Genomic DNA, 24,246 nt, shown 5'->3' on the forward strand with positions numbered 1-24,246 from the left:
GGGAGAGGGAGGAGGGAGGGGGGTTTTGGTAATGGGCCACAATAATCAACCACATTGTATATCGACAAAATAAAATTAAGGAAAATAAATAAATAAATAAATGCTTTCAAAAGAAAAGAAAAGAAAATTTGGATTAATCAGATAATTAAATAAGTCTTTGTATTTTTTAGTGGAATGTAGTCATAGAAAAATGAGGCACTCTCCAAACCTAAATTGAAAGATGGAGCCAGAGAGAGAATATGAGTAAGACCAGGGCAAATTAATAGGCTGGGTTGAGTATAGATTTTAGGATCCACTCAGTTTTGAAAATTCTTTTTAATGACAAAGTATTTTACCTTCATGATACACTTAAAGATATCCTTTATTTTATTCAAATTCTGTGCATTTTTAGTCTGGAAAGAAGGAAGAGGGCAGGCAGACTGGCTAATTTAAAAACAAGATAAACAACTCTACAGGCTATAATAGGAAGGGGAAAGTTCTTTGAAGAAATACATTGTCATACTGCTTTTTCTTAAGTTTAAATTTTTCAGTATAGTTTTTTAAATTATGAAAGTTCTGAAACAGACAAGAACAGAATAAACCTTTCCATAACCCTAATTCAGTTATCAAGATTTTGCCACATTTGCTTTTTCCCTTTTTTTCTTATTTTCTTTGCTGAAATGTTTTAAAGCAAATCATGGGCATCATATAATTTCTCCCCTACTTCAGTGTTGTATGTCTTCAAACAATATGCACATTTTCTCACCTAACCACAATGCCATTATGCCCACTTCCTATTATATAATCCAATTTTCCTGGTTATCCCCAGAATATCTTTTCATCTTTGGCTGGTTTGTTTAAATCAGGATCCAAACAAATTGTACTTATTATAATAATTTGGTTGTTATGTCTCTTAAATTTTTCTTAATCTACATCCATCCCTTCTAGCCCCAGCTTGTATTTCGTCCCCCATGCCATTGACATGTAGAAATCCAGTCTATTAAATTGAAGATTGTCCCAAATCCAGAATTTAGCTGGTTGCTTCCTTGTGGTGTCATTTAACTTTTTCCCCTAAATCCCCTTCCCACCATTTCTTGTGAATGAACTTCTTGGTCTCAGGACCCATTTGTGCTTTTATATTATTGGGGACCTCAAAGAACTTTCAGTTATGTGGGTTGTATCTATCAATTTTACTGTGTTAAAAATTAAAGCTGAGAAGTTTAAAAAATATTTATTTACTAATTCATTTAAATTGAACGATAATGAACCCATTACTTGTTATCACAAAAACATATTTTTAACAGAAAATAACTGTTTTCCAAAACAAACAGAAAAAAACAGTGAGAAGAGTGACATTGTTTTACATTTTGTATATCTTTATTGTCTGCCTTAATAGAAAAATAGACTTCTCATGTCTGCTTCTGTATTTATTAACTTGTGATGTCATACAACAAATAGCCAAGTAATTTTGGAAAACTCCACTCTATATGCATGAGAGAATGAGAGTGAAAAAGGCTAATAATGGCTTAGTATCGTGAGAATAGTTTTGACCTCAAGGACCACCTGGCGAAAGGGCCTCTTGATCAAACTTTGAGAAAAAGCTGCCCCAAAGGCTTGTTTAGATTCAGGGTTAATTTTTTGGGTAAGAATACTTCATGGTGCTATATGTTTTATATTTTATCATTACAACATATCTGGTCATTTCTTTCATTGATTCTAAGATTGGTGGGCTTGGGTGAGCCATTTTGCTTTTTAGTCGAGTAGTACTAACAGTTCTTGGTATTAGTAGTTGTAAGCATAACGGTTGTACCATCTTTATCAGTGTCTTGTGATATTTTCAGTTTTTCCTAATTAATAGGAGGAAAATGTTTTCATTGTTGAGTTTTGGATTCCTTTGATATTTGTGATATTTGACATTTTTCCATGTGTTCACTTGTTTTATCTACTCCTATCAATTTCTTTTGACTCATATCTATTTGATTTTTTGATGACTTTTAAAGTTAATTTGGACAAAATCCTTACATAATATAGATTTTAAGCCTTTCTGACGCACTATAATATTTTTCCATTCTGTGTTGCCTTTTACCTTTGGTTATGCAACCTTTTATATATTGAAGTAATTTTGATGTTAGTCTAATCTGGTGATCTTTTTCCTTGTTAAATCTGGACTTCTATGCAAATGGAAAAGAGGGAGCACCAGAATTTGGAATCTGGTAGTTGAAAGGGACTGCAAGAAACAGGTGCTCTTTCCTTTATTTACAAAAAATAAAAAATGAAGGCCTGGAGAAATTATGGCTTATTCTTCTTTATACAATTAGTTGGCATCAGAGTTGAAACCAGAGACTGACTTTCCTAAGTCTTTTTCCCCTCTCCTTCTGCACCGTGTCTAATACGCACCTTAGTTAAATTTGGAATGAGAATGAGGGACTTTGTTTTTTGGTTAAAAAATCAAAGGCTTTAATTTTCTTACCATAAATATGATTTGTAGAGGTTTGCTTCTTATTAGAATACTCTTGGAGCTTGTTATACTTAGTTGAAAAAATACTATTTCTTATTCATTTTTATATAATTTAAAATTTAGAGCCATTCTCAGAATTTAAAGTATCATTGCCTTCTTAGAGTGAAAAATGATCTGATTTTGACCACTATTTTGCCTAACAGGAAGCCTGCAGACCTGCAGAACTTGGCTCCTGGGACCCACCCGCCATTTATAACTTTTAACAATGAAGTCAAAACGGATGTAAATAAGATTGAGGAATTTCTTGAAGAAGTCTTATGCCCTCCCAAGTGAGTATCAAAGAAAATATGCTGAAATATTACCATATCTTTGAAGCTTTGTCTTATTTGTCCTAAGAGATCTTTCTTCTGATGGAACTTAAGTTAAATTCTCATAGCATTAATTTGGAATGACTAGGAGTCTCTTCTCAGTTACTTCTAATTAACTGCTCCCTAGATGTCAGAATTGGCTTCTGACTAGTCCAGTAATCCATACTAAGAAAGGTGAGACTCTGTCTAAGCTGTAGAGTATGTGGTAAAAGCAGGTTTGGGATATGTGAGATAGGTCAGGAAAGACTGGTTATTTGTGGGCTATAGGTCCCAAACTAAGAGAGAAGTTTAGGGAGGAGAAGGGATAGGGAAAGATAGACTTCAACTGAACCTAGCCAGGATGTCTAAGCAGGAGTGAAGTCCATGTTGCTATGGGATTTGCTCTCAGCCCATTTTATTTTATTTTATTTTTTTCTTTTCTCAGTCCATTTTAAAGGTAACTTTCTGAAGCTATGGTCCAAGGGGAATTGACTTTTAAGACTGTGTCTCTGGGATTCAGAATTTTTATTCTCATTTTTTTTTTTTTTTTTTAGGTGTTCTAGATCTCCTGGTCCTATATTGTACTGTAATGATAGTTACCTAAAATGCAAACATGCACTTTTGTATCATACTATAATCTTGGCATAGGTTCAAAGCATTATTGGTTGCTTTTAGGCTTTTCCAGTTTTATTATCCTGAAAACTGACATGTTTCTTTTCCTCTGACCCAAGGCCTTTCTTGCTAGTTCACTTGACTTTTACCCACTATGCCAGATAACTTTCCCGGGAATGGGATTATTGGGTCAGAGGGCTCTAAAATAATTACTTAATATTCATTCATTCACTCATTCTGCAATTACTGGGTAACAAAGCACTATGGATACAATAGCGAATAAGATATAGTTCTTGCCCTCAACAAAGGTTCTCAAATATGGGTGGGGGCGGGTGTGTGCGTGTAAAAGTGAGAGGAATCAAGAAGGGCTAATTTAGAGAAGAGGCAACACTTGAACTAAGCCTTAATTTAAAAAAAAAAAAAAAGTGGCATTCAGCAGGTGAATGAAGGAGTGACAGGCATTCCAGGGCAAAAGAGTTATTTTGAATAAATAGTGTTTGTTTGGGGGACCTGGAGGAGTGGCTAGAGCATGGTATGCAGGGTTAGGGATGGCAGGCAGGAAGGCTGCTAGGAGAAATATGAGTAACAGTGTCTCTGTCTACAACTAGCCCATCGTTTGTTGTGAACAGAATTGCTCTCTGGTTGGCACAAGAATTGCTCTCTGCTAAGCCTAAAATTTCATTTTCTTAATACTTTTTAATCTTAATTAAAAGATCCTGAAACTTTCCAGTTCTCACCTTCCTTTCATTCCCCTTAAAGTATCTTCAGACCAACATTAATAAAACTATATCTTGATTTGCCCTCCAGGTTATGCATATTATTAGAATACGAAGAATCTTTGTGAAATACAAATTGAAGCTTTATACACATCAGTAAGGAACTATTATGAGTATGCATTCAACTTAGTGGAAATAACTTCTGAAAGATTGTTGCCTCATAGAACCTACTAGATCCCTTCTTACACTTAAGTCTGTCAATTCTGAGGAAAGTTCCATATTTGACAACTTGTCCTGAGAAACCAGTTGAAAGTGATCATCTTCTCATGTAACTGTAGCTCATTCTATCAATTTTAAATTATAGAGAAGCAGTTTGAATGACTTATTCATTCTCTGTGAAGGGAACTGTATTTTGAAATCAGTGTGCAGATAACATGTATACCATAGTGAAATGGACATTTTGTCATTCTCTTCTCGCCTTCTTCAACATCAACAAAAAATCAAGAATGTTCATTATTTCTTCTTGTTATTTCTCTTAGAGGGAATAGACATTAAGAGAAATAGTAGAGCTAATATCAGAATATCCTGTTTTTCTTGACATCTAGTGCTCTGTAGGACATTGCAGCTTTTTTTTGAAACAGAACAAATCTGAATATATTATTTAAGAAAAATTATTAAAAGAAACTGCAAGAACACACCATGTTCCAAGAGGAAGTGACCCAGAATGATCCGACATTGCAGCTTTTAATTGGACTGTGAAAATAAACATTTTCACTTGCTTCTTCATATGGACATTTCAGCCCTATTTTATTTGCACATATTCTTAGAGGCACTCTAACCAGAGATGGTCTTTTCTTTCAGTTTAAACACTTGTAACTCTTTCTGTTATAAAGTGTTCACACTGTGCTAAATTTTTTTCTGGAAGTATTTTCCTTGTTTTGTGTTGTAGTTTATATTATGAAGAACGTTTCTAAATAAAGTTTTAAAATTTCACTTTATATAGAAGGGATTATTTTTGATGCTGCTAATGCTTCTGCTGTTTATTAATAATACTCAGGTGATAATTATGTGCCATGCACTATGCTTTGTGGATTATTTTGTGGATTATCTCAGTTAGTACTCACAAAGACTTTATGAAGAAACTGAAAATGAGTAATCCAAATAATTTAAGATTTCACACTTGATGGTGGCAGAGCTGGGAAGTAGTTGATGAAGTTCTATTTATTTATATGCATCGAAATAGCATTTTTGGATTGAGAGTATCTTCCCTTTAGGGGACTCTGCAACCCATGAAATGCTGGTCAAACAGTATAATCTCTGTCATTCGAATTGTGTCTAGGGAATGAGTGGGAGGAGGAGGTGTTTCTGGGAGCACCACCTGCATTCCTTTTCCTTTCCTCTGTTCTATATTGTTCTAGGGCACTCAGGGACCATCCTGGGTCACTGCCTTTTCCCTGTAGGACAAGGAGGTGTCCATGTCTTTAACTGCTCCTGCTCTTCCTCCTGCTTTACTGTGAGCCTTGTTTCTTGATAGGATGAGGAGTGCAAGCTGGTAGACCAGAATCTACCATTTCTAATAACATGTTTTGACATTTGATAATACTGAGAACAGAGTGTTTTTATGTGAATGCTTCCTGATTTAGTCACGACAAGTATAAATACAGGCAATTGTCTAATCTAGAGTTGTTTCAAACTTAGAGACTAATGGAAAGCTTAAATCAAAGAACTTTTGCTGCTGTATGTACCTATAAGTTTTAAAGTAAACATTCTCTTTCTTCTCCTCTGGGAAAGCATTTTGGTTTTTTTTTTTTTTTAGTTCAGTTCCTCTTGCTTGAATGAAGGAATCACTTTGCCAAAAAGCTTTGAAACTTGGATTTTTAACTGAAGCATTCCTGTGTACTTGGCTAACTTACTGATAAAAGATAGAATAGAAGGAAGCTAGATAAATTTTTTAAAATGAGAAATACAATGAAAGCATTTACAAGGATAATTTAATCTATTTAACCAGTCTTTATTCTTACATTGACATGAGAAAGGAGAAAATGTCTGAGATCTTTCCTAAGAGAATAAAAATATTCTTAGTCTACCATTTTTTGATGTAATATATAATAAAGGACGGACCTGAAAGGAGTGCTCATATCTGTTCTATCATTGACACAGATTTTTATGAATTATTTGCCTCTCTTTTGTTAAATATTAAAATGGGTAGTCACAATAATTGAAAATCATTGCTTGATCAAGCTATTTGTTAAAACTAATAATAATGAATACATTAAGATCTAATGTTTGGCAGAGATGCAAAAAAAGGTGACAACTGATTTTGGACTTGCTTATTTAGAATTTATCTTTTAGAGAGAATCTGATCTGTAGTAGAAAAAAACACATCGGACCTGGGGACAGAAATCTTAGTTTTTAGTTTGTCGATACTTTTAACTATGTAGTTGAGTGACTTTGGAGCAAGTATGTAAGCTTTCTGGAACATAATTTCCTTTTAGGCAAAATGAGAGATTTGGGGTGAATGGTCTCCAGTAGCTATAGTATTCTATGCATTAAATTAATAGGAGAAATTTCATAATTTGTCTCAGAGGGGGAGAATAGGGCATGTTTAACCTGCTTTAGAGAACAGTGTTTTTTCAGAATTTTAATAGGATCTATTTTTATATGAATGAGGATATGCTGATTGCAAGTCCGCCTTCATTCACCAAAATAGATGTCTGGTTGGAGCTTTTGTGTATTTTAAAAGTGGTAAATATGTTTCTGTAAGCTTATCATTACATCCCTAGTACTTAGTACAATGCCTGGCACATAGAATATACTCAGTAATTATAAGATAAATGAATGTTGTGTGAATAATGAATAGATAAATGATCTGTAATTCAAGCTTGCTTTCCTGTAAGTTGTTTTGAGAATTATGAGGTTTACTTCATTAGAAAAAGTAGGTACAGCTAAATACTGGTTGGGGAAGAGGAATTTTGAAAACTTGGCTAGAAGAAGACATAGATGTATTAAAGAGGCACTTATGTTCCCTGTACTATTTTTTGTTTGAAATGAGTCAATGAAAGGCCTGTATTGCAAGTGGTGGAAACATTTAACCTGGAGGCTGGTTGTTTTTACAGTCAAGAGAAATCCAAGGATGTTGGATTAACTGTTTCAGCTCAGTATGGGGTTAGGAGGGGGGAGGGAGAGGGAAAGAGGGAGGGAGGGGGAGAGAGAGAATGAGAATAAAGTGTTCTATAGATAGGAGGGGGAAATATATATACACACATATATAAACTCTGGTGGAATTCATTTACTATAATTGTTTACTGAAAAACTGTATGTAAATAATTGTGTTTATAAGAGAAATCTTTAAGATTACAAATTGAGAGCTATTTAGAGATTAGGTAGACCTATTAAAAAGAAAGATAGCTTGATCATTTAAGGTGTTCAATAGATACTTTGTGTCCTCCTTATCAATATAGTATGATGCTCAATTTTTAGAAGATATATTTCTCCCTGAATTCAACATAATAAACAGAAGAAATATGAATATAAAAACTAAATTGAAACTCAGCTTGCAACTGAACTCAATTTCTTTCAAAAACTACCTCACCTTCATTTTTAATTTAAAGAAAACTGGCAAGATAGTGTCTTCAAATAGATGAATAAATCAAAATAACTAATTCAATGTGAGCTATTTTTCTAAAGTCTTACTGTCCTCAAGTCCATTTTCCAGTGACATTTTGTAGGACCTTCAAGCCGATTAATCTTCCCTAAAATTGGGCTAAGAATCTGAATTCCTCTAGCCTTGACTCCCTGGGGCTGATGCAAGCCCTGTTGAAGGGAAGATGAATAGCTGAGTTTTATCACATGTGGTTTCCAGTGTGAGGAAGAAATGTATACTTAGTATGTGTGTTTGAAATCTAACTATGTAAAAATACACATTTGTATGTGTATGTTTTTTAAAAAGCTGGTGTGTCATATCTGTACTTAAAGTAGAAAAACTTTGTAACAATACAATAGAACGTCCCTCAGTATAATTTTTGGCAGCTTATTTTTCTGTTGCTCATTGCTACCCTCAGAAGTATACTATGGAATATTTAATATATGGGAGGTTTGGGAAAATACCAGGTGTAGGTCTGAAGTGAATGGTCTGCCTCCTACTGTTTTGTCCTTAAGCTGTGTATGATCAAGATGCTCAACCAGCCTAAGCTCTTCTCCCACTGTCAAGGTTCTCTGGTACATTGCACAGGGCTAGTTCAGTGCGTGGCATACTAAGGATCTGGTTGGCACTGCTATTTGAGAATGCTCTAGAGCTGTGCAGTGTAGTGACTGTGGAGTGCTTGAAATGTGACTAGTGCAACTAAGGAAGTGAATTTTTAATTTTATTGTGATTGAATTAAATTCATATTCAAATAGCTACATGGCACTAATGGCTACCATATTGGGCAATAAAGATAAAGAACGTTTGCATCATCACAGAAAGTTCTCTTAGGCAGTGCTGCTCTAGAGATCTTATTCTAAGATGCATGGTGGCCTGGCAGAAGTTTCTGAATAAGTTGACTCTTTCCCCACCATTCTAATTTATCAAATGGAGGTGGAATGTGGGACGCCTTTTGATTGCCAAGAATATTAATATGTGTACAGAAACAACATGCAGAGCTTTGTTTCCTAAGGAAAAAACACATTTTGAAAATATCATAGAAAACAGATGATGGGATTTCTTAAAGTAATAACTTAGAATGTCTAGTAACTGCTAGTACAATGGCTTGTTGATTGACAGAACTCATGCTAATACAATTTTGAAGGATCTATAATCCATTATCAACTTTTCTATTTAGGTACTTAAAGCTTTCACCAAAACACCCGGAATCAAATACTGCTGGAATGGACATCTTTGCCAAATTCTCTGCATATATCAAGAATTCAAGGCCAGAGGCTAATGAAGGTAAAAAAAAAAAAAAAAATTGAATTACCACTGCAAAAAAAACTCTAAACCCGACAGCAACAAAAATTATTATGACAGCCATTCTAAATGAATACTTGAGAGCCAAGGCATTCCCATAAGTACTAAAAACTGTCTTTCAGAGTTGATTAGATTTGATGATAAATTGGAATAAGTCCTTCAATTACTGTTTTTCTGTTTCTAACTAGTGGTACAGTGCCTCGTATATAGTGGGTGTGTGATAAAATGCTTATTGAATGAAGTTGTTCTCATATTCTTTTGAGAAGTTACCATGAAGGTAACTTCTCAAAAGCATTAACGGTATATCTAAAACAGTGGACTTTGTCGTTGTGGTTGTTTGGAATAAGTTGATCTAGCTTAATTTAAACTATTACTAAATCTTTTCTTATTGTTGGGTGCCAGCAGCCTAAAATCAGCCTTGGTGTTTTTTTGTACTAATTACCCTTAAAGAGCAATTTTTGGAGTTCCTTTGAAAGGGTAGTTAGACTCACAAGCCTAAATTTTTCTGCATCCTAATCAAGAACTTTAGTTTCAGGTCAAATTTTCATGGTAAGAATTGTTTAGATAGTACGGATGCAATATTTTTTTATTTATTAAAGGACACTATTTTATTATTTCACTTACTAAATTTCTGTATAATGAAGCACAGTATCTTTGAAAGTGGTCCCATTTGATGAACCTTAACTACACCACATTCAGTAATTTCCCTTTTTCTTCTCTTTGGGATGTTAAGCATTGTTCTCTCTGGGAAAAACTGTATAGAGAGAGCATTAGTGTTTACTTAAAAGTAACAACAATAACCAAAAAAGCTAGCTCCTAAAAATACCTTAATTCATCATAGTTTCAGTTTGGTAGCTTGGGTGGTGGTCGTTTAGGTAGAAGTTTATGGCAGCAAATGAACAAGAATACCATAGGGAAAAAAATCAGTACTGGTGAAGCAAGAATAAATGTCTTTTTAAAAAGTGAAACACTTGCTAATTTCCTTATGTTATTAATGTAGTCAGATTTCCAAGCAAAATAGTCAGCCTATTTTTTTTATTATTAAAATTAAAAATTGCAGCATTTTATAATTGAGTATTGAATTTCAATGTCTTTTGCTCCTGGTTTCTGGAATAATATTCACTGCATGAGTAATGTTTTTCTACAGTGGAAGGAAAAGAGGGAAAAATTTTAGTGCCCAAGTCCGGCTTATATCTATTAATAATGTGTTCTAGTAGCTGGCTTGGTTTGGAAGCAATTTTCTTTAGTAATTTGCTTTTGTTCTGACTAATGTTTCTGTCTAAGCAATTTATATTATAAATAAATGGTTATATTGGAGCCCCTCCTTTCCACAGACTGTCTTTTCTGTTCTACCCTTCCTTCATGCAGTCTAACTGTTCTTTCCATGAAGCTGTCCTTTTATACCCAGATACTCTTGCTGTCTAGTTCTTTGAACTCTCTTAGTTTAATGTTTTTATTTCTCTGTGTGGCTTTTGGGAGCTGGAGGGTGGTTGAATATCTTCTGACACTTGGTGGGAAGGAGAAGGGAATAAAATGTGTTTGCTTTTGCTTTGGGGGATGTGGGGGGAGAGAAAAAGGGAGAAAGTGACTCATTTAAGTATAACTTTGTATTCTATTTTTTCCTATCAATTTGTTATTGTCTTAAGTAACCACCTACTCTTACTGTCCTCAGAATGCTGTAACCAATAAGAACAAACAATGTAATGGATGACACACTGCATAACCTGGAAGGCTTTATATTAAATTACCTATTGGTGAATAAGAATTCCAGTTGCCAAGCAGCTTCCCCCCACAGGAACCTGTCACTGTTTGTTTGTTTGTTTATGTGTTGTCAGCACCACGCTCAGACAGTGAGCTAACCGGCCATCCCTATATAGGGATCCGAACCCGTGGCCTTGGTGTTATCAGCACCACACTCTCCCAAGTGAGCCACGGGCTGGCCCTTGCCATGGGACTTTAGAAAACAATATTCCAAAACACTTTGGAGCTTAATGGGTCTTCCTTATATATGAGAGTACTTCAAAAAGTTCATGCAAAGATCACATTATCTTTTAATTCCATTTTTCCAAGAACTTTTTGAAGTACCCTTGTATGTTTGTTGCAGGTTGCTTTTATCTGTCTGCTTAATACAATTAAATGCCTTTAATAAGCCTAGGAAATTAGTGACTTACTTCCTTATTCCCCCAAACACTCACCCAAATACTGACAATTTAAAGAAATGGATTTGTCATTTTATGTGGTAAATCAGAGTGTACAAGTCTTTGATTAGTTTTACTAGCCTATTAAATATTTTACAAGATCCAATATGTTTAGACAATTTTTAAGACCATTTAGGAACTAATTCTAAGGGATTAAATGTCAAGATGCTACAGTTTTGGGCTAGTGAAAGTGAAACAGAAGGACCAATGCTTAGATTTGGGTACAAAGTAAATAAATAAGATTTAAAGAATTAAAAAAAGGGAAACACTGATGATAGATGAAATATATAATTCTTTTGATGACATGTCCAAGTTGATTGGGAATAAAAGTTTTTGTAAACTTTTAAGCATTAAAAGAGAAATTAATGGGTAATTCCTTTTATGGGGATGGATTAGGTGTGGCTTGTCCCAGATCTCCTAAGTTTTTTTGGTTTTGTGATTTCATTAATTTATGTAATTTACTAAGCTCTCAAATGTAACTAGTGTTGGTATTTATAATGTTCTTATATGTTAAATGTGTTAAATATGCTCTGAGGCATATTTCATAATGTCCAAATTCCTATATTTAAATGGAGGCAAGGAATCTAGAAGTGCCTTTTTATTCAAGAGCTCCTCCATCCACCCTTCTTGCTTCCTTCTTGCTCACTTGCTCTCTCTTGCTCTCTCAGGAAGTGTTGGGAGTCAGAGGGTGGTCGTTCATCACTGTAGCTGTGAAACTGCATTGTACGTTTAATTATCTGCAAATACCCATGAACTCTCTGTCTATTCTCCACTGATGTGTAACCTAGCCTTCAAAAATTGTGAGCATAAGCTTACCCTTTATTAAAACTAGCAATAGCTTTAAGGTATAGTTTGGTCCATCTAAGTACTAATAACTTTTAGTCTTTATTGTCTTCATTGTGAGTTGTATTGTGTTTTTCAACAACAGAAATGCTCTTGTTATATTTCATGTTTTCTGACTTGAATTTTACTCATTCAATCATACAAGTAAAGAATACATGCTTACTGAAAAGTTAAAATAGCATAGAAATAAGTAAATTTAATATAACTTAGTGCCTCTCTTTAATCACATTAGATGACCTCTTTTACAATTTAGTGTGCACCCTTTTTTCTATGTCATTTTGCACACATTTTATATTAATGTATATATATATATATACATATATATATACACATTATGCTGTTGTCTTTTTCACTTATTATGTGGTAGAAATCCTTCCATATCAAAATATAGATCTACCTGGATTTTTAGAAATAGTGTTTAATATTCCATAATATTGATTTTTATTAACAATTTACCTGTCGATAGACATCTAGGTTGTCTCGTTTTTTTACTGTTATGAATAGTACTGCCAATTAATGTCCTTGAGCTAGATTCTAAATAGGTGAAAAGGTTTGTGCATTTAAAATTTTGCTCTACAAGGGTACTTCAAAAAGTTCATGGAAAAATGGAACTAAAAGATAATACAGAGCTTTCCATGAACTTTTTGAAGACTCTTGTATTTTGCCAAATTGTTCTCCAAAAGTCTACATCAGTTTATATTTCCACTAACATGAAAGTGTTCCTTTCTCCGCACTTCTGACTTTGGTGTATATTAATCTTTTTAATTTTGCTGTATTCTCCTAGGCAAAAAAGGGTGTTTTGATTTTCTTAATTAATTTTAAACTGATTGTGTGGCCTCTTTTGCACTTATTAATTTTTTTGAGAGTTTTTGAAATAGCTTAGAGATACCAGCATTACTGCAGCAGGGGTATTTGTGAGTAATAGTGGTACTTATTAATTCCACAAGACAAGGAGCTACTTTCTAATGGTGTGCTACTGCCTTCTAGTGGTTAATCTTGACATTTTCTTTATCTTAACTAACTTCATACTTCTTTGTGATCGTTAGTCTTCAAAACTTTTACGTTTATTAAATGGTGCTGTTTACTACCTGTTGGTACCTCTATTTTTGCTTGCTTTATCAGCCATACCTTATGTAGATACATAAAAATTGTATCAAACCACAGTCATGTGTCATTTAACAACAGGGATACATTCTGAAAGATTCGTCATTAGGCAATTTTGTCATTTTATGAACATCATTTTATGAACACAAACCTAGGTGGTATAGCCTACTACACACCTAAGCTGCCTGGTATAGCCTATGGCCCCTAGACTGCAAACCTGTACAGTGTGTTACTGTACTGAATACTGTAGGCAATTGTAGCACGATGGTATTTGTGTATCTAAGCACAGTTGAACATAAAAACGGTACAATAAAAATAGATTATAAAAGATAAAAATTGTTACACTGTATGGGGAGGGCACTTACCAGAATGGAGCTTGCAGGACTGGAAGTTGCTGTGGGTGAGTCAATGAATGAGTGATTAAATGTGAAGGCCGAAGACATTACTGTCCTCTACTGTAGGTTTTATAAATACTGTACACATAGGCTATGCTGATTTTTTTAAAAAAAATTTCTTTCCTCAGTAATAAATTAACCATAGCAATACTGTAACTTTTTTACTTTATGGACTTAAATATTTTTTAAAATTCTAGCTCTTTTGTAATAACATATAGCTTAAAACGCAAACACATTGTACAGCTGCAAAAAGTATTTTGCTTCTTTATATCCTTATTCTATAAGCTTTTTTCTATTTTTAAATTTAAAACTTTTTTTACTTTTTAAACTTTTTTGTTAAAAACTAAGGCACAAACATTAGCCTACGCAGGGTCGGGATCATCAATATCACTATCTTCCACCTCCACATCTTGTCCCACTGGTGGGTCTTCAGGGGCAGTAACATGCATGGAGCTGTCATCTCCTATGGTAACAGTGCCTTCTTCTGGAAGACCTCCTCAAGGACCTGCCTGACGCCATTTTACAGTTGACTTAAAAAAAAAAAATTAGAAGGAGTACACTCTAAAATAACGATATTAAGTATAGTAAAAACAAACTAGTTACACAGTCATTTATTATCATTATCAAGTATGTACTGTACATTACTGTATGTGCCGTACTGACTAGCAGCGCAGTAGGTTTTACACTAGCATCACCACAAACGTGAGTAACGTGTTATGGTGTTATGATGGCTATGATGTCAGTAGGCCAAAGCTCCATTATAATCTATGGGACCACCATTGTATATGCAATTTCATTGCTAAGTCCCAAATTATAGAAAGAACAGTTATTTTCATCAGTGCCTTACATCTAGGAGTATAAGCATTGTATATTATAAACTTGTAAATTTAGGATATTTTATTTTTATATTTGATACATTTGGGAAGTAATTCAGGAAAAGGATTAATTCAGAGCAGGTCCAAGATCATAAACTTGCTCAAACTTGCCATACCACTCAAGTGGTTTTTGAGACATTATTTCAGTGTTTGAATTCCGGCAACATTATCTTCCTTATGAGAGTTGTAAAGGAAGGAATAATTCATGGTTATTCTTAAACAATATGTGTACATAGAAAACCCAAAAAAATCTACAAATATACTATAAGAATAAAAAAAGGGAATTAACAAGGTTGCAGGATATAAGGCCATTATAAAAATCAATTATATTTTTGCATATTAGAGTAATACAATGATATAGCATGTTGTAGGAGTCTGCCTTGTGTGAAAGATTGGGCTAAGATTTGAAGGCATTTCCAGCTCTGAATTCTGAGATTCTTTAAGATGTATTTCTTCCCTTTTAATCTTCTCTGCAGGCTCTTCCTCCTTCCTGTCCTTTAAATGATATCCCTTAGGGCTTGCCTTAGGCCCTCTGCCCCTTCTTTTCCCCGTAGCTTCAGTGTTCATATTGCTCCTTGGGACTTCCAAATGTATGGCTCTAGCCCAGTGTGTTCTAGACACTGAAACTCAGTTGTCCATTGGGCTTCTCTACTCAGATGGCTTACAGGCGCTTCAAACTCAGTACATTAACTGAACTCATCTCCACATCCCCTAAATCTGCTTCTCCTTTAGGAAGGTAAATGTCTCAGTAAATGGCACCAGCATTCATCATGGGAGTCTTTTGTTGAACGGCTTCTCTAGTCCCCCACTCCCCAAGATTTAAACTCTGAGACTGGGAACCTTTTATGTTTCATTCAGCAGTGAATTTAACAGTGCTTAGAGTAAGACCTAGGGGCTCGACTTACATTTTGTTTAATACATCTGTCCCCCTTTTTTCATATTCAGTTTGATTTTTGTATTCTGTTGATTTTTATCCCCTGAAATCCATTCATTCCTTCTTGTGCCTACAGCCTCTTACCTGGCTAAGACTACCATCTGTTGCCTGGGCTACCACAAAGGGACCAAGACATGAGTGGGTGGCAGCAGTCTGGAAGAAGAGGGATTGGGTTAGGACATATTTATGTTGCTGGTGAAATATCTAAAGTGCAGCATGTAAAACTTTACCTTTTTCTTTAAAAGACCCAACTTTATTCACACTTAGCAACTGTATGGATTGTCACTTCATGATGTTTAACTTTCTTTTATGGCCACATACTATAATCATCAGTGTGAGTTTATCTTGTTACAAGAGTGGGAGGGGAAGGTGGATTGGGAAGTAAAGAAAATGAAGGGATAATAGAAGATCTGTTTTTATTCCATATTCCTTTCTAATGACGTTCCTATCCCCTCTCTGCTAAGGGTCACTAACCTTGATTTTCCAGACATACAGTGGTGGCTTTGTCCTACTTCTCTCTGAATCATAATAATCTGATCTGTTTGGCTGAAGAGCCTTCTAATTTGGTACTGTAAATTGAACTCTCTAATATGACCTCTGCTTTTTGTAGAAGATAGTGCTATTCTTAGCTTGTATATTATAAGACAGGGCAGAAATCCCACACTTTCTTCCTGGGTTGTATTAGTGTTTCTTAATACGTTTCTTAATGATATCTTCAAATATTCCTGGGGGAGCAGGACTTAAAATTGAGGGCAAGAATTTCTGTCTCTGCAAGATTTTCTTGCCTAGATTTGAATTAATGGATTTGCCTTTTCCCACCTATTTTTTCCAGTTTAAACATCGATTGTGTTGGGCCATAATATGTTCGTGTGTGGAACATTTAGTTACTAATAAGTTTTTACTGATACTGCTGTCTGAAACTATCATGCTTATTTATACATTTGCCTAAACAAATTTGCCTGTCTCATTTCCTGCCCCATGTAATAAGCTCCAGGAGAGCAGGAATGTTGTCTGTCTTGTTCTGCAGTGCCTAGTGTCAGAGTAAGCATTTGATAAAGTTATTGACTGAAAGAGTACTGATTCTACTTTGGGGCTTGGGTAGTATTCCTTCTTGCTTAAAGTTTCCCATCTTTTTTTCAGCACTGGAGAGGGGTCTCTTGAAAACACTGCAGAAACTGGATGAATATCTGAATTCTCCCCTCCCTGATGAAATTGATGAGAATAGTATGGAGGACATTAAGTTTTCTACACGTAAATTTCTGGACGGCAATGAAATGACATTAGCTGATTGCAACCTGCTGCCCAAACTGCACATTGTCAAGGTAAGCCTGTAGGATGTGGTGTCCCATTGCCATTACTTAGTATTGTATTTGCCAAGGTAGTACTTCCTTTGTGCTTATAGCTTTTCTGATCTTGTATATGTTTAGCCACCCTGAAAGTAGTGTAACTTAATGCTGTTTAACCAATAGTTGAAACACCCTATAGTTAATTGAATGGAAAATTATGTCTTAAAATTGAGGCATGTGAGAAAGAGGAATATTATTTATTTTTTTCTGTGAGTGCATAAAAACTCAAAGATTTAATAGATAACTTTAATTGGAATTTGCTACACGGACTTACATTGTCAAATTCTATTCTGTGATCACCTGGCTTTTTCTATTCAAGGCAAAAAAACATTGAGCATTTATTATGTGAGACACCAGGCTAGGCACATTGCTAAATAGAGTAGAAATAAGCACTAGTTGTGCAATAAAGATCCAAGACAAGAAAAAGTTTTAAAATTGTATGTTTTAAAGTATTTATCCAGTGATTACATTTGGCTGTCTCTCTCTGGATGCCCAAGGCTGGCATTTGTAGTCACTGTCACACTTCTGAATCACTGGTGTCACTTGCAGCCCAGGTCATTATTTAAGAGTCTATTTAGAATGATGGTGACAGACTTCTTTTCAGATAGGAGTCCACAAAGAGTCACAGAATTAATAATTTGTTCTAAAATCAAAGATTTGTCTAGTTTACAAGACACGGAGAATAAATCTGTTAACTTTTGATCTCTTTGTGTTTCAGGTGGTGGCCAAAAAATATCGCAACTTTGATATCCCAAAAGGAATGACTGGCATCTGGAGATACTTAACTAATGCTTATAGTAGGGATGAGTTCACCAATACCTGTCCGAGTGATAAGGAGGTTGAAATAGCATATAGTGATGTAGCCAAAAGACTTACCAAGTAAAATAGCACTTATGAGAGAGATATCTTTCTGTCTTCCCCTAAGAATATGCTTTTCCTAACAGACTGCTCTTATTCCTATAAAGTAGAAATTGTATTTTGCATGAACATGCAGTTATTCAAGATTAGGGTCAAGGATAGACAAGGTATAGTAGTTATCTTAAAATATACACTCCTAAGCAGTATTATTGTAAAATCCTTTTACCCTGCCTACCTCCCATATCCTCCTCCTCTCTCATTTGGAGACACTCCAACATAAACTTCACTGCAGAGGTAGTTTGCCATCTCTCTGGAGCCCTCGCCATTGTGTCCATTCATTGTGTATAGAAGGCAGCACTTTTGAGGTGCAATGTTTAACTGTTAAAATAGTATCCATGACTTCATCAGTCACCCCCAAACTGGTGCATAATGCATGGTACAAGGAATATTTATGGTTTTTTTTGAAAATTTGTAATATTTAGTAAGAGTATATGAAAGGATTGCTACTGTATCAGAAATAGTCTATCCTGGGTGTATACTAAGGGATATTACCACCAGAGAAGAGCCTTCTACAAAAAGTCACTACAGATTTTGCTATTTTGCTTTGTAGATAGATTTTTACTTTTGCCTAAAAGCATTTATCCACACCAATTGTAACACCTGACACTATGTAGAAGCTAAAAGTTTAGAGGGAGGGCTGTATTCTCATATCTTCCTCAAGCATTTTATCCTTATAAGAGAAACTGATAGGTACCTGATACTCTGTCTAAATGTATTGCGTGTTATGTGTATTTGCCCAGTGCCATTCATTTGGAACATTATTGCTTTCTTCCCTCATTTTAAAAAGCTCCTTTTTAGGTAAGCATACACCTTGCTGTTTATACATCTTTTGAGCAACACTACATAAACTGATATTTAGTTGATTTAGCTATAGCAGTACAGTGTTTAGTAATGTAGAAGTTAACACATACAGAAATTAACCTATGGAATGTAGGGTGGGTTTCTCAAAATATCAAGTAAAATTTTGTTTCTAAAGCATGTTTAATGTAGATGACCCAAAGAATACATTGTCCAGATGGCCAACTTTCCCATCCCATCCCCATTTACTGTTAAGACTTTGTGTAGAGGATTGTTCACTCCTTGTGGAGTAAATTATAGTTGTGTTATGGTGAGTGCATATTAACAGTTTTGCCTGATCTCAATTACTGCTCTTCCTCAAGTTGAATTTTCTACAGCCACATTGGAGAATATAACCCTGCATGTTTTTTTTTTGTTTTTGAAATCGAAGACCCAAACCAGGAATTATTTGTGCTCTAACAAGGGAGAATGAACTTGGTGGCTTAAAAAATAAAAGTTTTCTTTTCTTTTCTTTTTTTTTTTTAAAAAAGATGACCAGTAAGGGGATCTTAACCCTTGACTTGGTGTTGTCAGCACCACGCTCAGCCAGTGAGCGAACCGGCCATCCCTATATGGGATCCGAACCCGGGGCCTTGGTGTTATCAGCACCGCACTCTCCCGAGTGAGCCACAGGCCAGCCCAAAATAAAAGTTTTCTATGTATGTAATTCATTTTAAAAAAACCAAAAAATGGACTTTCTAAGTACTAAAAGAACTGTGGTTGTGACTCTAATACATTTTTGGTAATTTTTTATACCTAACTTGTTTAAGAAGTGTTGTTTCTCATAGGCTGATTAGGCTGTTTTTTGAAATTTTAAGTATATCGCTTTAAAATGGCAATATTTTCTCCCCTTTGATATGGTAGTAAGCAGTGGCTTTGTGGAAGCAGCCTGACTTTTATGAGCATTCTGCATTTTTTACCTATCAGTAACTAGCTTAGTATGGAAACATAAGAAAAACTCTATATTGTATCCATTTGGCTCAGGGAGATTCCTTTCCCTTACCTTTTCTAGAACTCCTTATTGCTGATCAAGAGTTTGAGCACCCATGTTTTTGTAATTAAACGTTGGGTGATGATGTTTCTGGTTCCAGGAAGAAGCACCCTCTAGTTATCTACTGACAGATTGTGTTGCAGTAGCTTCAGGGGGTGCAAGTGCCCTGTCTGCACTGGTGCGCGGACAAGCTTCTCACTCTTCACCTACTTTTAAATCGTGGCAACTTGGCCTTCTGGTGATATTGAACCTTGCCTCATAGCTTAAAGTACAAGAAAGATTCAAGAGGAGGGTGTCTTTTTCCTAATGAATGGTGGGCTGAGTGGTGCAGGACAGATGGCTGACAGAGGAAGGAGCTCCAATTTTCAAAACAGAGTGACAAACAGTACATTCTGAGCCTCAGTTGTGAAGTATTTTCACTTTGGATATTTATTCTATTGTTTTTTATTTATCCACTGATTACAGTTGGCTGTCCCTCTGGATGTCCAAGGAAGTCAGGTCTATTATGATTTTGATGAAGGCAGAATTATTTTTCTCTGTAGAAAGACAGATTTCATTACTTTATGAGGGGAGTTATTCACGTGAAATTGAGTCTGGCAAATGGACGAAAGCTAGTAAGAAGGATGATCCTACAACATGCTTTTACCCCATTGTATATTTGTGGAAAGATCATGGCTTAAAATCTTGAGATATTTGGGACATTAAAGTTTTCTTGGCAGTTGGTGTAGCATATGTATTAACATGGAAATCATCTGATTTTATTTCTACAACTAAGGAATCATTTCCCCTTTCGTGTTTCACTTCAGCGAAGAGATCTGGATGGAAGGTCTCATTATTTTCCAAGGGATTTTGAAAAATCATTGTATTCAACCTTTGGAAAGCTCTCTACTATTCCACTTAATGTAACTTCCCTTTTTTGATGCAGATGCAGGTTTTCTGTACGGTTCTGTTCTCTTCTTGTGCTAGGATCATTAACTTTTGTGATAGAATTCAAATAAGATTTTATTTCTTGGTAACTCTGGCTTTCACAACTTATCTTTAAACCCTTGAGCAATATGTGTACAATTAAGAGATTTCTGACATTTATTCTTATACTAAGTGGATCAACTCTAGAATTTAGGCATTTTCACTTTACTTCTGTTGTGTTTCGATTCTCTCCAGAGTTGCATGTAGATAGCATTTATTTCTGTGCATTTACAGAACCCATTTAGAAAATATCTACAAAGTAAAAATGAGAGGAAATAGAAATGTATTTTTTTCATGAACATTTTGATACACATTTCATGAAGTTTATTGATTTATCAATTTCTTACACTGGTTATAATCAATATTTAATTCAAAGAGAGGGAAGCATTCATTACGATATACATGGCTTTTTAAACTCCTTCCTTTACAATTTATTTTGGTTGGGGCCACCAAAATTATATTTTTAATCAGGAAAAAAATTTTCAACTCCTCTAGCCATAATGTTGAACAGAATTGGAATATTTTCTCTAGAATTTTCTTCAGCAGGCAAATGAAAGCTTAGAGTACTTGTATTTTCTTTTCTCTCTCTGGAACATCAATACCAGTATATTGCTGGCAGCTATTGTATTAAAAAAATAAAGTATATTTTCACTATCATAAAGGGTTTTTTTCCCCTTGATGAAAATAAATAACAACGTTGGATAAAGTGTTTTATTTGAGACGACTTTTTTTCTATGAGTGGGTGATTCAGCACATTTCAATAGGTGCAGAAAATAATGTGATAAAAACATTCATGATAGTCATTTTTAGCAAAATAGGACCAAACGTAACTTCTTTTTCTAACTTGATAAAGACTTCTACCGAGAATCTTCATATATAAGTATGAAGCACAAGCCCTCTTATTAAAGTCAGGAATAACTTTATTACTATAACCTTGAGGACAGGGTTGCTGTCTATCACAGGTGCTATCCAGCTACTTTCCACAGCAACTTCATTTAGAGATATCCTAAATAAACGAGAATAAGAAATAGAAAAGTGATAAAATGATTGCTCTTTGAAGATGGTATGTGTATGTGTGTATAAAGTTCAAAACAACTTAGAAATTATTAGAAATAAGAATTTAGCTGGATTTCTAGATACAAGATTGAGAAAAAAAATCAATATAATTACTATATACTAATATTAGCCACATTAAAAGTTACTAGAACTATGGAAAATTTTGAATCTGTTTTTAAAAAGTTAATAGAGAAATTGGTAGCAATGTTTTTTTCTCAAGGGAAGCTGAGGAAAGTGGGAAGGAAGTTATCAACATATACATTTTTGAGCTTTGAGAAACTGGTGAATATATGAGAGGTCTTCAAAAAGTTCATGGAAATATTTCCTCAAACCTTTTGAAGTACCCTTGTAGAACCTATTCTAAAGAACAAAAAGTGCTTAAAAAATGAAGATCCTAAACTATAAGCTATAGGATCAGATCTAACAAAATGTGCAATTTCTTTATGGAGAAAAGTACAAGATATTTTTAAAAGGCCTAATAGAAATTTGCTTAATGGATAGGTATACCATGTTCATGGATGGAGAGCTCAAAAGCATAAGAACTTCAGTTTGGTCTCAAATAATTTAATATAAATAATAGTATTATTGAATAATAATATGAGGGTACTTTAAAAAGTCCATGGAAGGATTTGTATTTTAATTCTGTTTTTTCCACAAACTTCTTGAAGTACTCTCCTATATGAATAATAAGTTGAATATATTTTCCAACAAAATCCCAACTTTTCTTTTGAAACTAGATAAATGAATTTCAAAAATTCATATGAAAGTGTTGTTCCCCCAAATAACCAACATACTCATATATCTGGGGGTAGGGAAAGAAAGGGAACTTGCCTGACAAGTTATCGAGACATTAAAAACTTATAGTAATCGATGGCTAAGATGTAGTAGTAGGTCACAACAACACAATACTCCTGCCACAACCAGAGAAAAACTGGATTAAAACATCAAACTATCTTAAACACCAGAATACTGTGCAAGCAATAAGGACTAAAGAATTGGAATTTCAGAGGGACAAGCCCTTCTGAGGTGAACTGATGGTCTGGCGACCTCTTCTGAGGGCATTTGCTGATTCTGGGCCCAGAACTGAAGATGGGGTTTGGCCCACGCAGAGGTGCTCTACTGGAGAAAAGACAATCTTAAGGCTCTTGGTTATAGAGCAGGCAGGAAACCTGAGACACCCCAAATAAATGACTGGTTTTCTCACAGAACATTTGCTGAACTCTAGAGGTGTACATGGTATGCTAGAAGCTAAGCCTAAGGCTTTTAAAAGAGCTAAGTCTCCCCAAACCTCACAATACTTAGGAGATAAGTTTTCATTAGAGAGAGGGGCCTGCCCAAAACACACAGAAGGCATCTTAGTGGGTGGTTGCCTGGCACTAGGTTGCCTAGGAGTGGGGATTGACTGTAGAGGAGATATACAAATGATCAATAAATACATAAAATTTAACATTATTAGCCATTAGGGAAATGCAGATCAAAACCACAATGAGGTATCACTTCACACCCACTAGGATGGCTATCGTCAAGAAGGCAAACAATAACAAATGTGGAAAAATTGGAACTCATACACTGCTGGTGGCAATGGAAAATGGCACAGCCACTTTGGAAAACAGTTTGGCAGTTCCTGAAAAAATTAAACAGCTACCATATGACCCAGCAATTCTACTGCTAAGTTTATAACCAGGAGAACTGAAAACATATGTCTACATATCTTATACATAGATGTTCATAGCAGCATTATTAATAATGGCCAAAAAATGGAAACTAGCCAAATGTCCATCTGACGAATGGGTAAACAAAACGTTGTATATCCATATAATGGAACAATGTGAGACATAAGAAGGAATAAAGTACTGATATATGCTCAGTGAAAGAAGCCAGATACAAAAAGCCATGTATTCTATGATTTCCTTTATATGAAATATCCAGAATAGGCAAATCTATAGAGACATATATATGAGTGGTTGCCAGGGGATGGGGGCAAGGGGAGTGACTGCTAATGGGTATGAGGTTTCTTTGGGGGATGATGAAAATGTTCTGTAATGAGATAGTAGGAATGGTTGCACAACTTTGTAAATATACTAAAAGCCATTGAATTATACTTTAAAAGGGTGCGCCTTGTGGTATATAAATTATATCTAAATTTTTAAAATTGCAAGGTGGCAATTTGCCTTACTAACATTTTGGGTAATCAGTGTATTAACAAGTTGATTGACAAAGATATATGGGTTTCCTTCCTTGTGCTTGAATTAAAATTCAATTTAAATGTCATCCAAAATATGTTCTTTAAAAAGGGGCAAAATGATTTGTGTTGATAGATGCTCAACTGTAAGTTTACTAAAAATCATTTAATTTTGTTCACCTAAAATGGTTTATAAATTTTACCACAAAAAAGATGTTTTTTGTTTTTTAAAAAAAGAGCTAGAAAACATCTGAAATTAACTCATTGCATGGATTTAACAGCAGAAGACTGGATTAGTGCTTGAAGATAGGTCCATAGAAACTACACAAACTGGCTTTTTTTTTTTTTTTTTTTTTTGCTGCCTGACTGCCGCCATCATGGGTCGCATGCATGCTCCAGGGAAGGGCCTGTCCCAGTCGGCTCTGCCCTATCGCCGCAGCGTCCCCACCTGGCTGAAGTTGACGTCTGACGACGTAAAGGAGCAGATTTATAAATCGGCCAAAAAGGGCCTGACTCCCTCACAAATCGGTGTGATCCTGAGGGA

The 24,246-nt window shown here is 34.9% G+C and overlaps 1 protein-coding gene across 1 annotated transcript in view; it reads left to right on the top strand.

The window, feature by feature from the left end:
• The window catches only part of CLIC4 (chloride intracellular channel 4), a 65,612-nt gene extending 44,439 nt beyond the window's left edge, over window positions 1-21,173 (top strand). Inside the window, exons 3-6 of the mRNA XM_063105457.1 lie at window positions 2,641-2,766; window positions 8,933-9,039; window positions 16,547-16,728; window positions 17,471-21,173. Of these exons, the coding sequence (XP_062961527.1) occupies window positions 2,641-2,766; window positions 8,933-9,039; window positions 16,547-16,728; window positions 17,471-17,635 (580 nt within the window). The 3' untranslated portion in view covers window positions 17,636-21,173. The remainder of the gene's footprint in view (window positions 1-2,640; window positions 2,767-8,932; window positions 9,040-16,546; window positions 16,729-17,470) is intronic.
• The last annotated feature ends 3,073 nt before the right edge of the window (window positions 21,174-24,246 follow it).

This window comes from Cynocephalus volans, chromosome 8 (assembly GCF_027409185.1).
Source record: "Cynocephalus volans isolate mCynVol1 chromosome 8, mCynVol1.pri, whole genome shotgun sequence".
NCBI classification, from domain to species: Eukaryota; Metazoa; Chordata; class Mammalia; order Dermoptera; family Cynocephalidae; genus Cynocephalus; species Cynocephalus volans.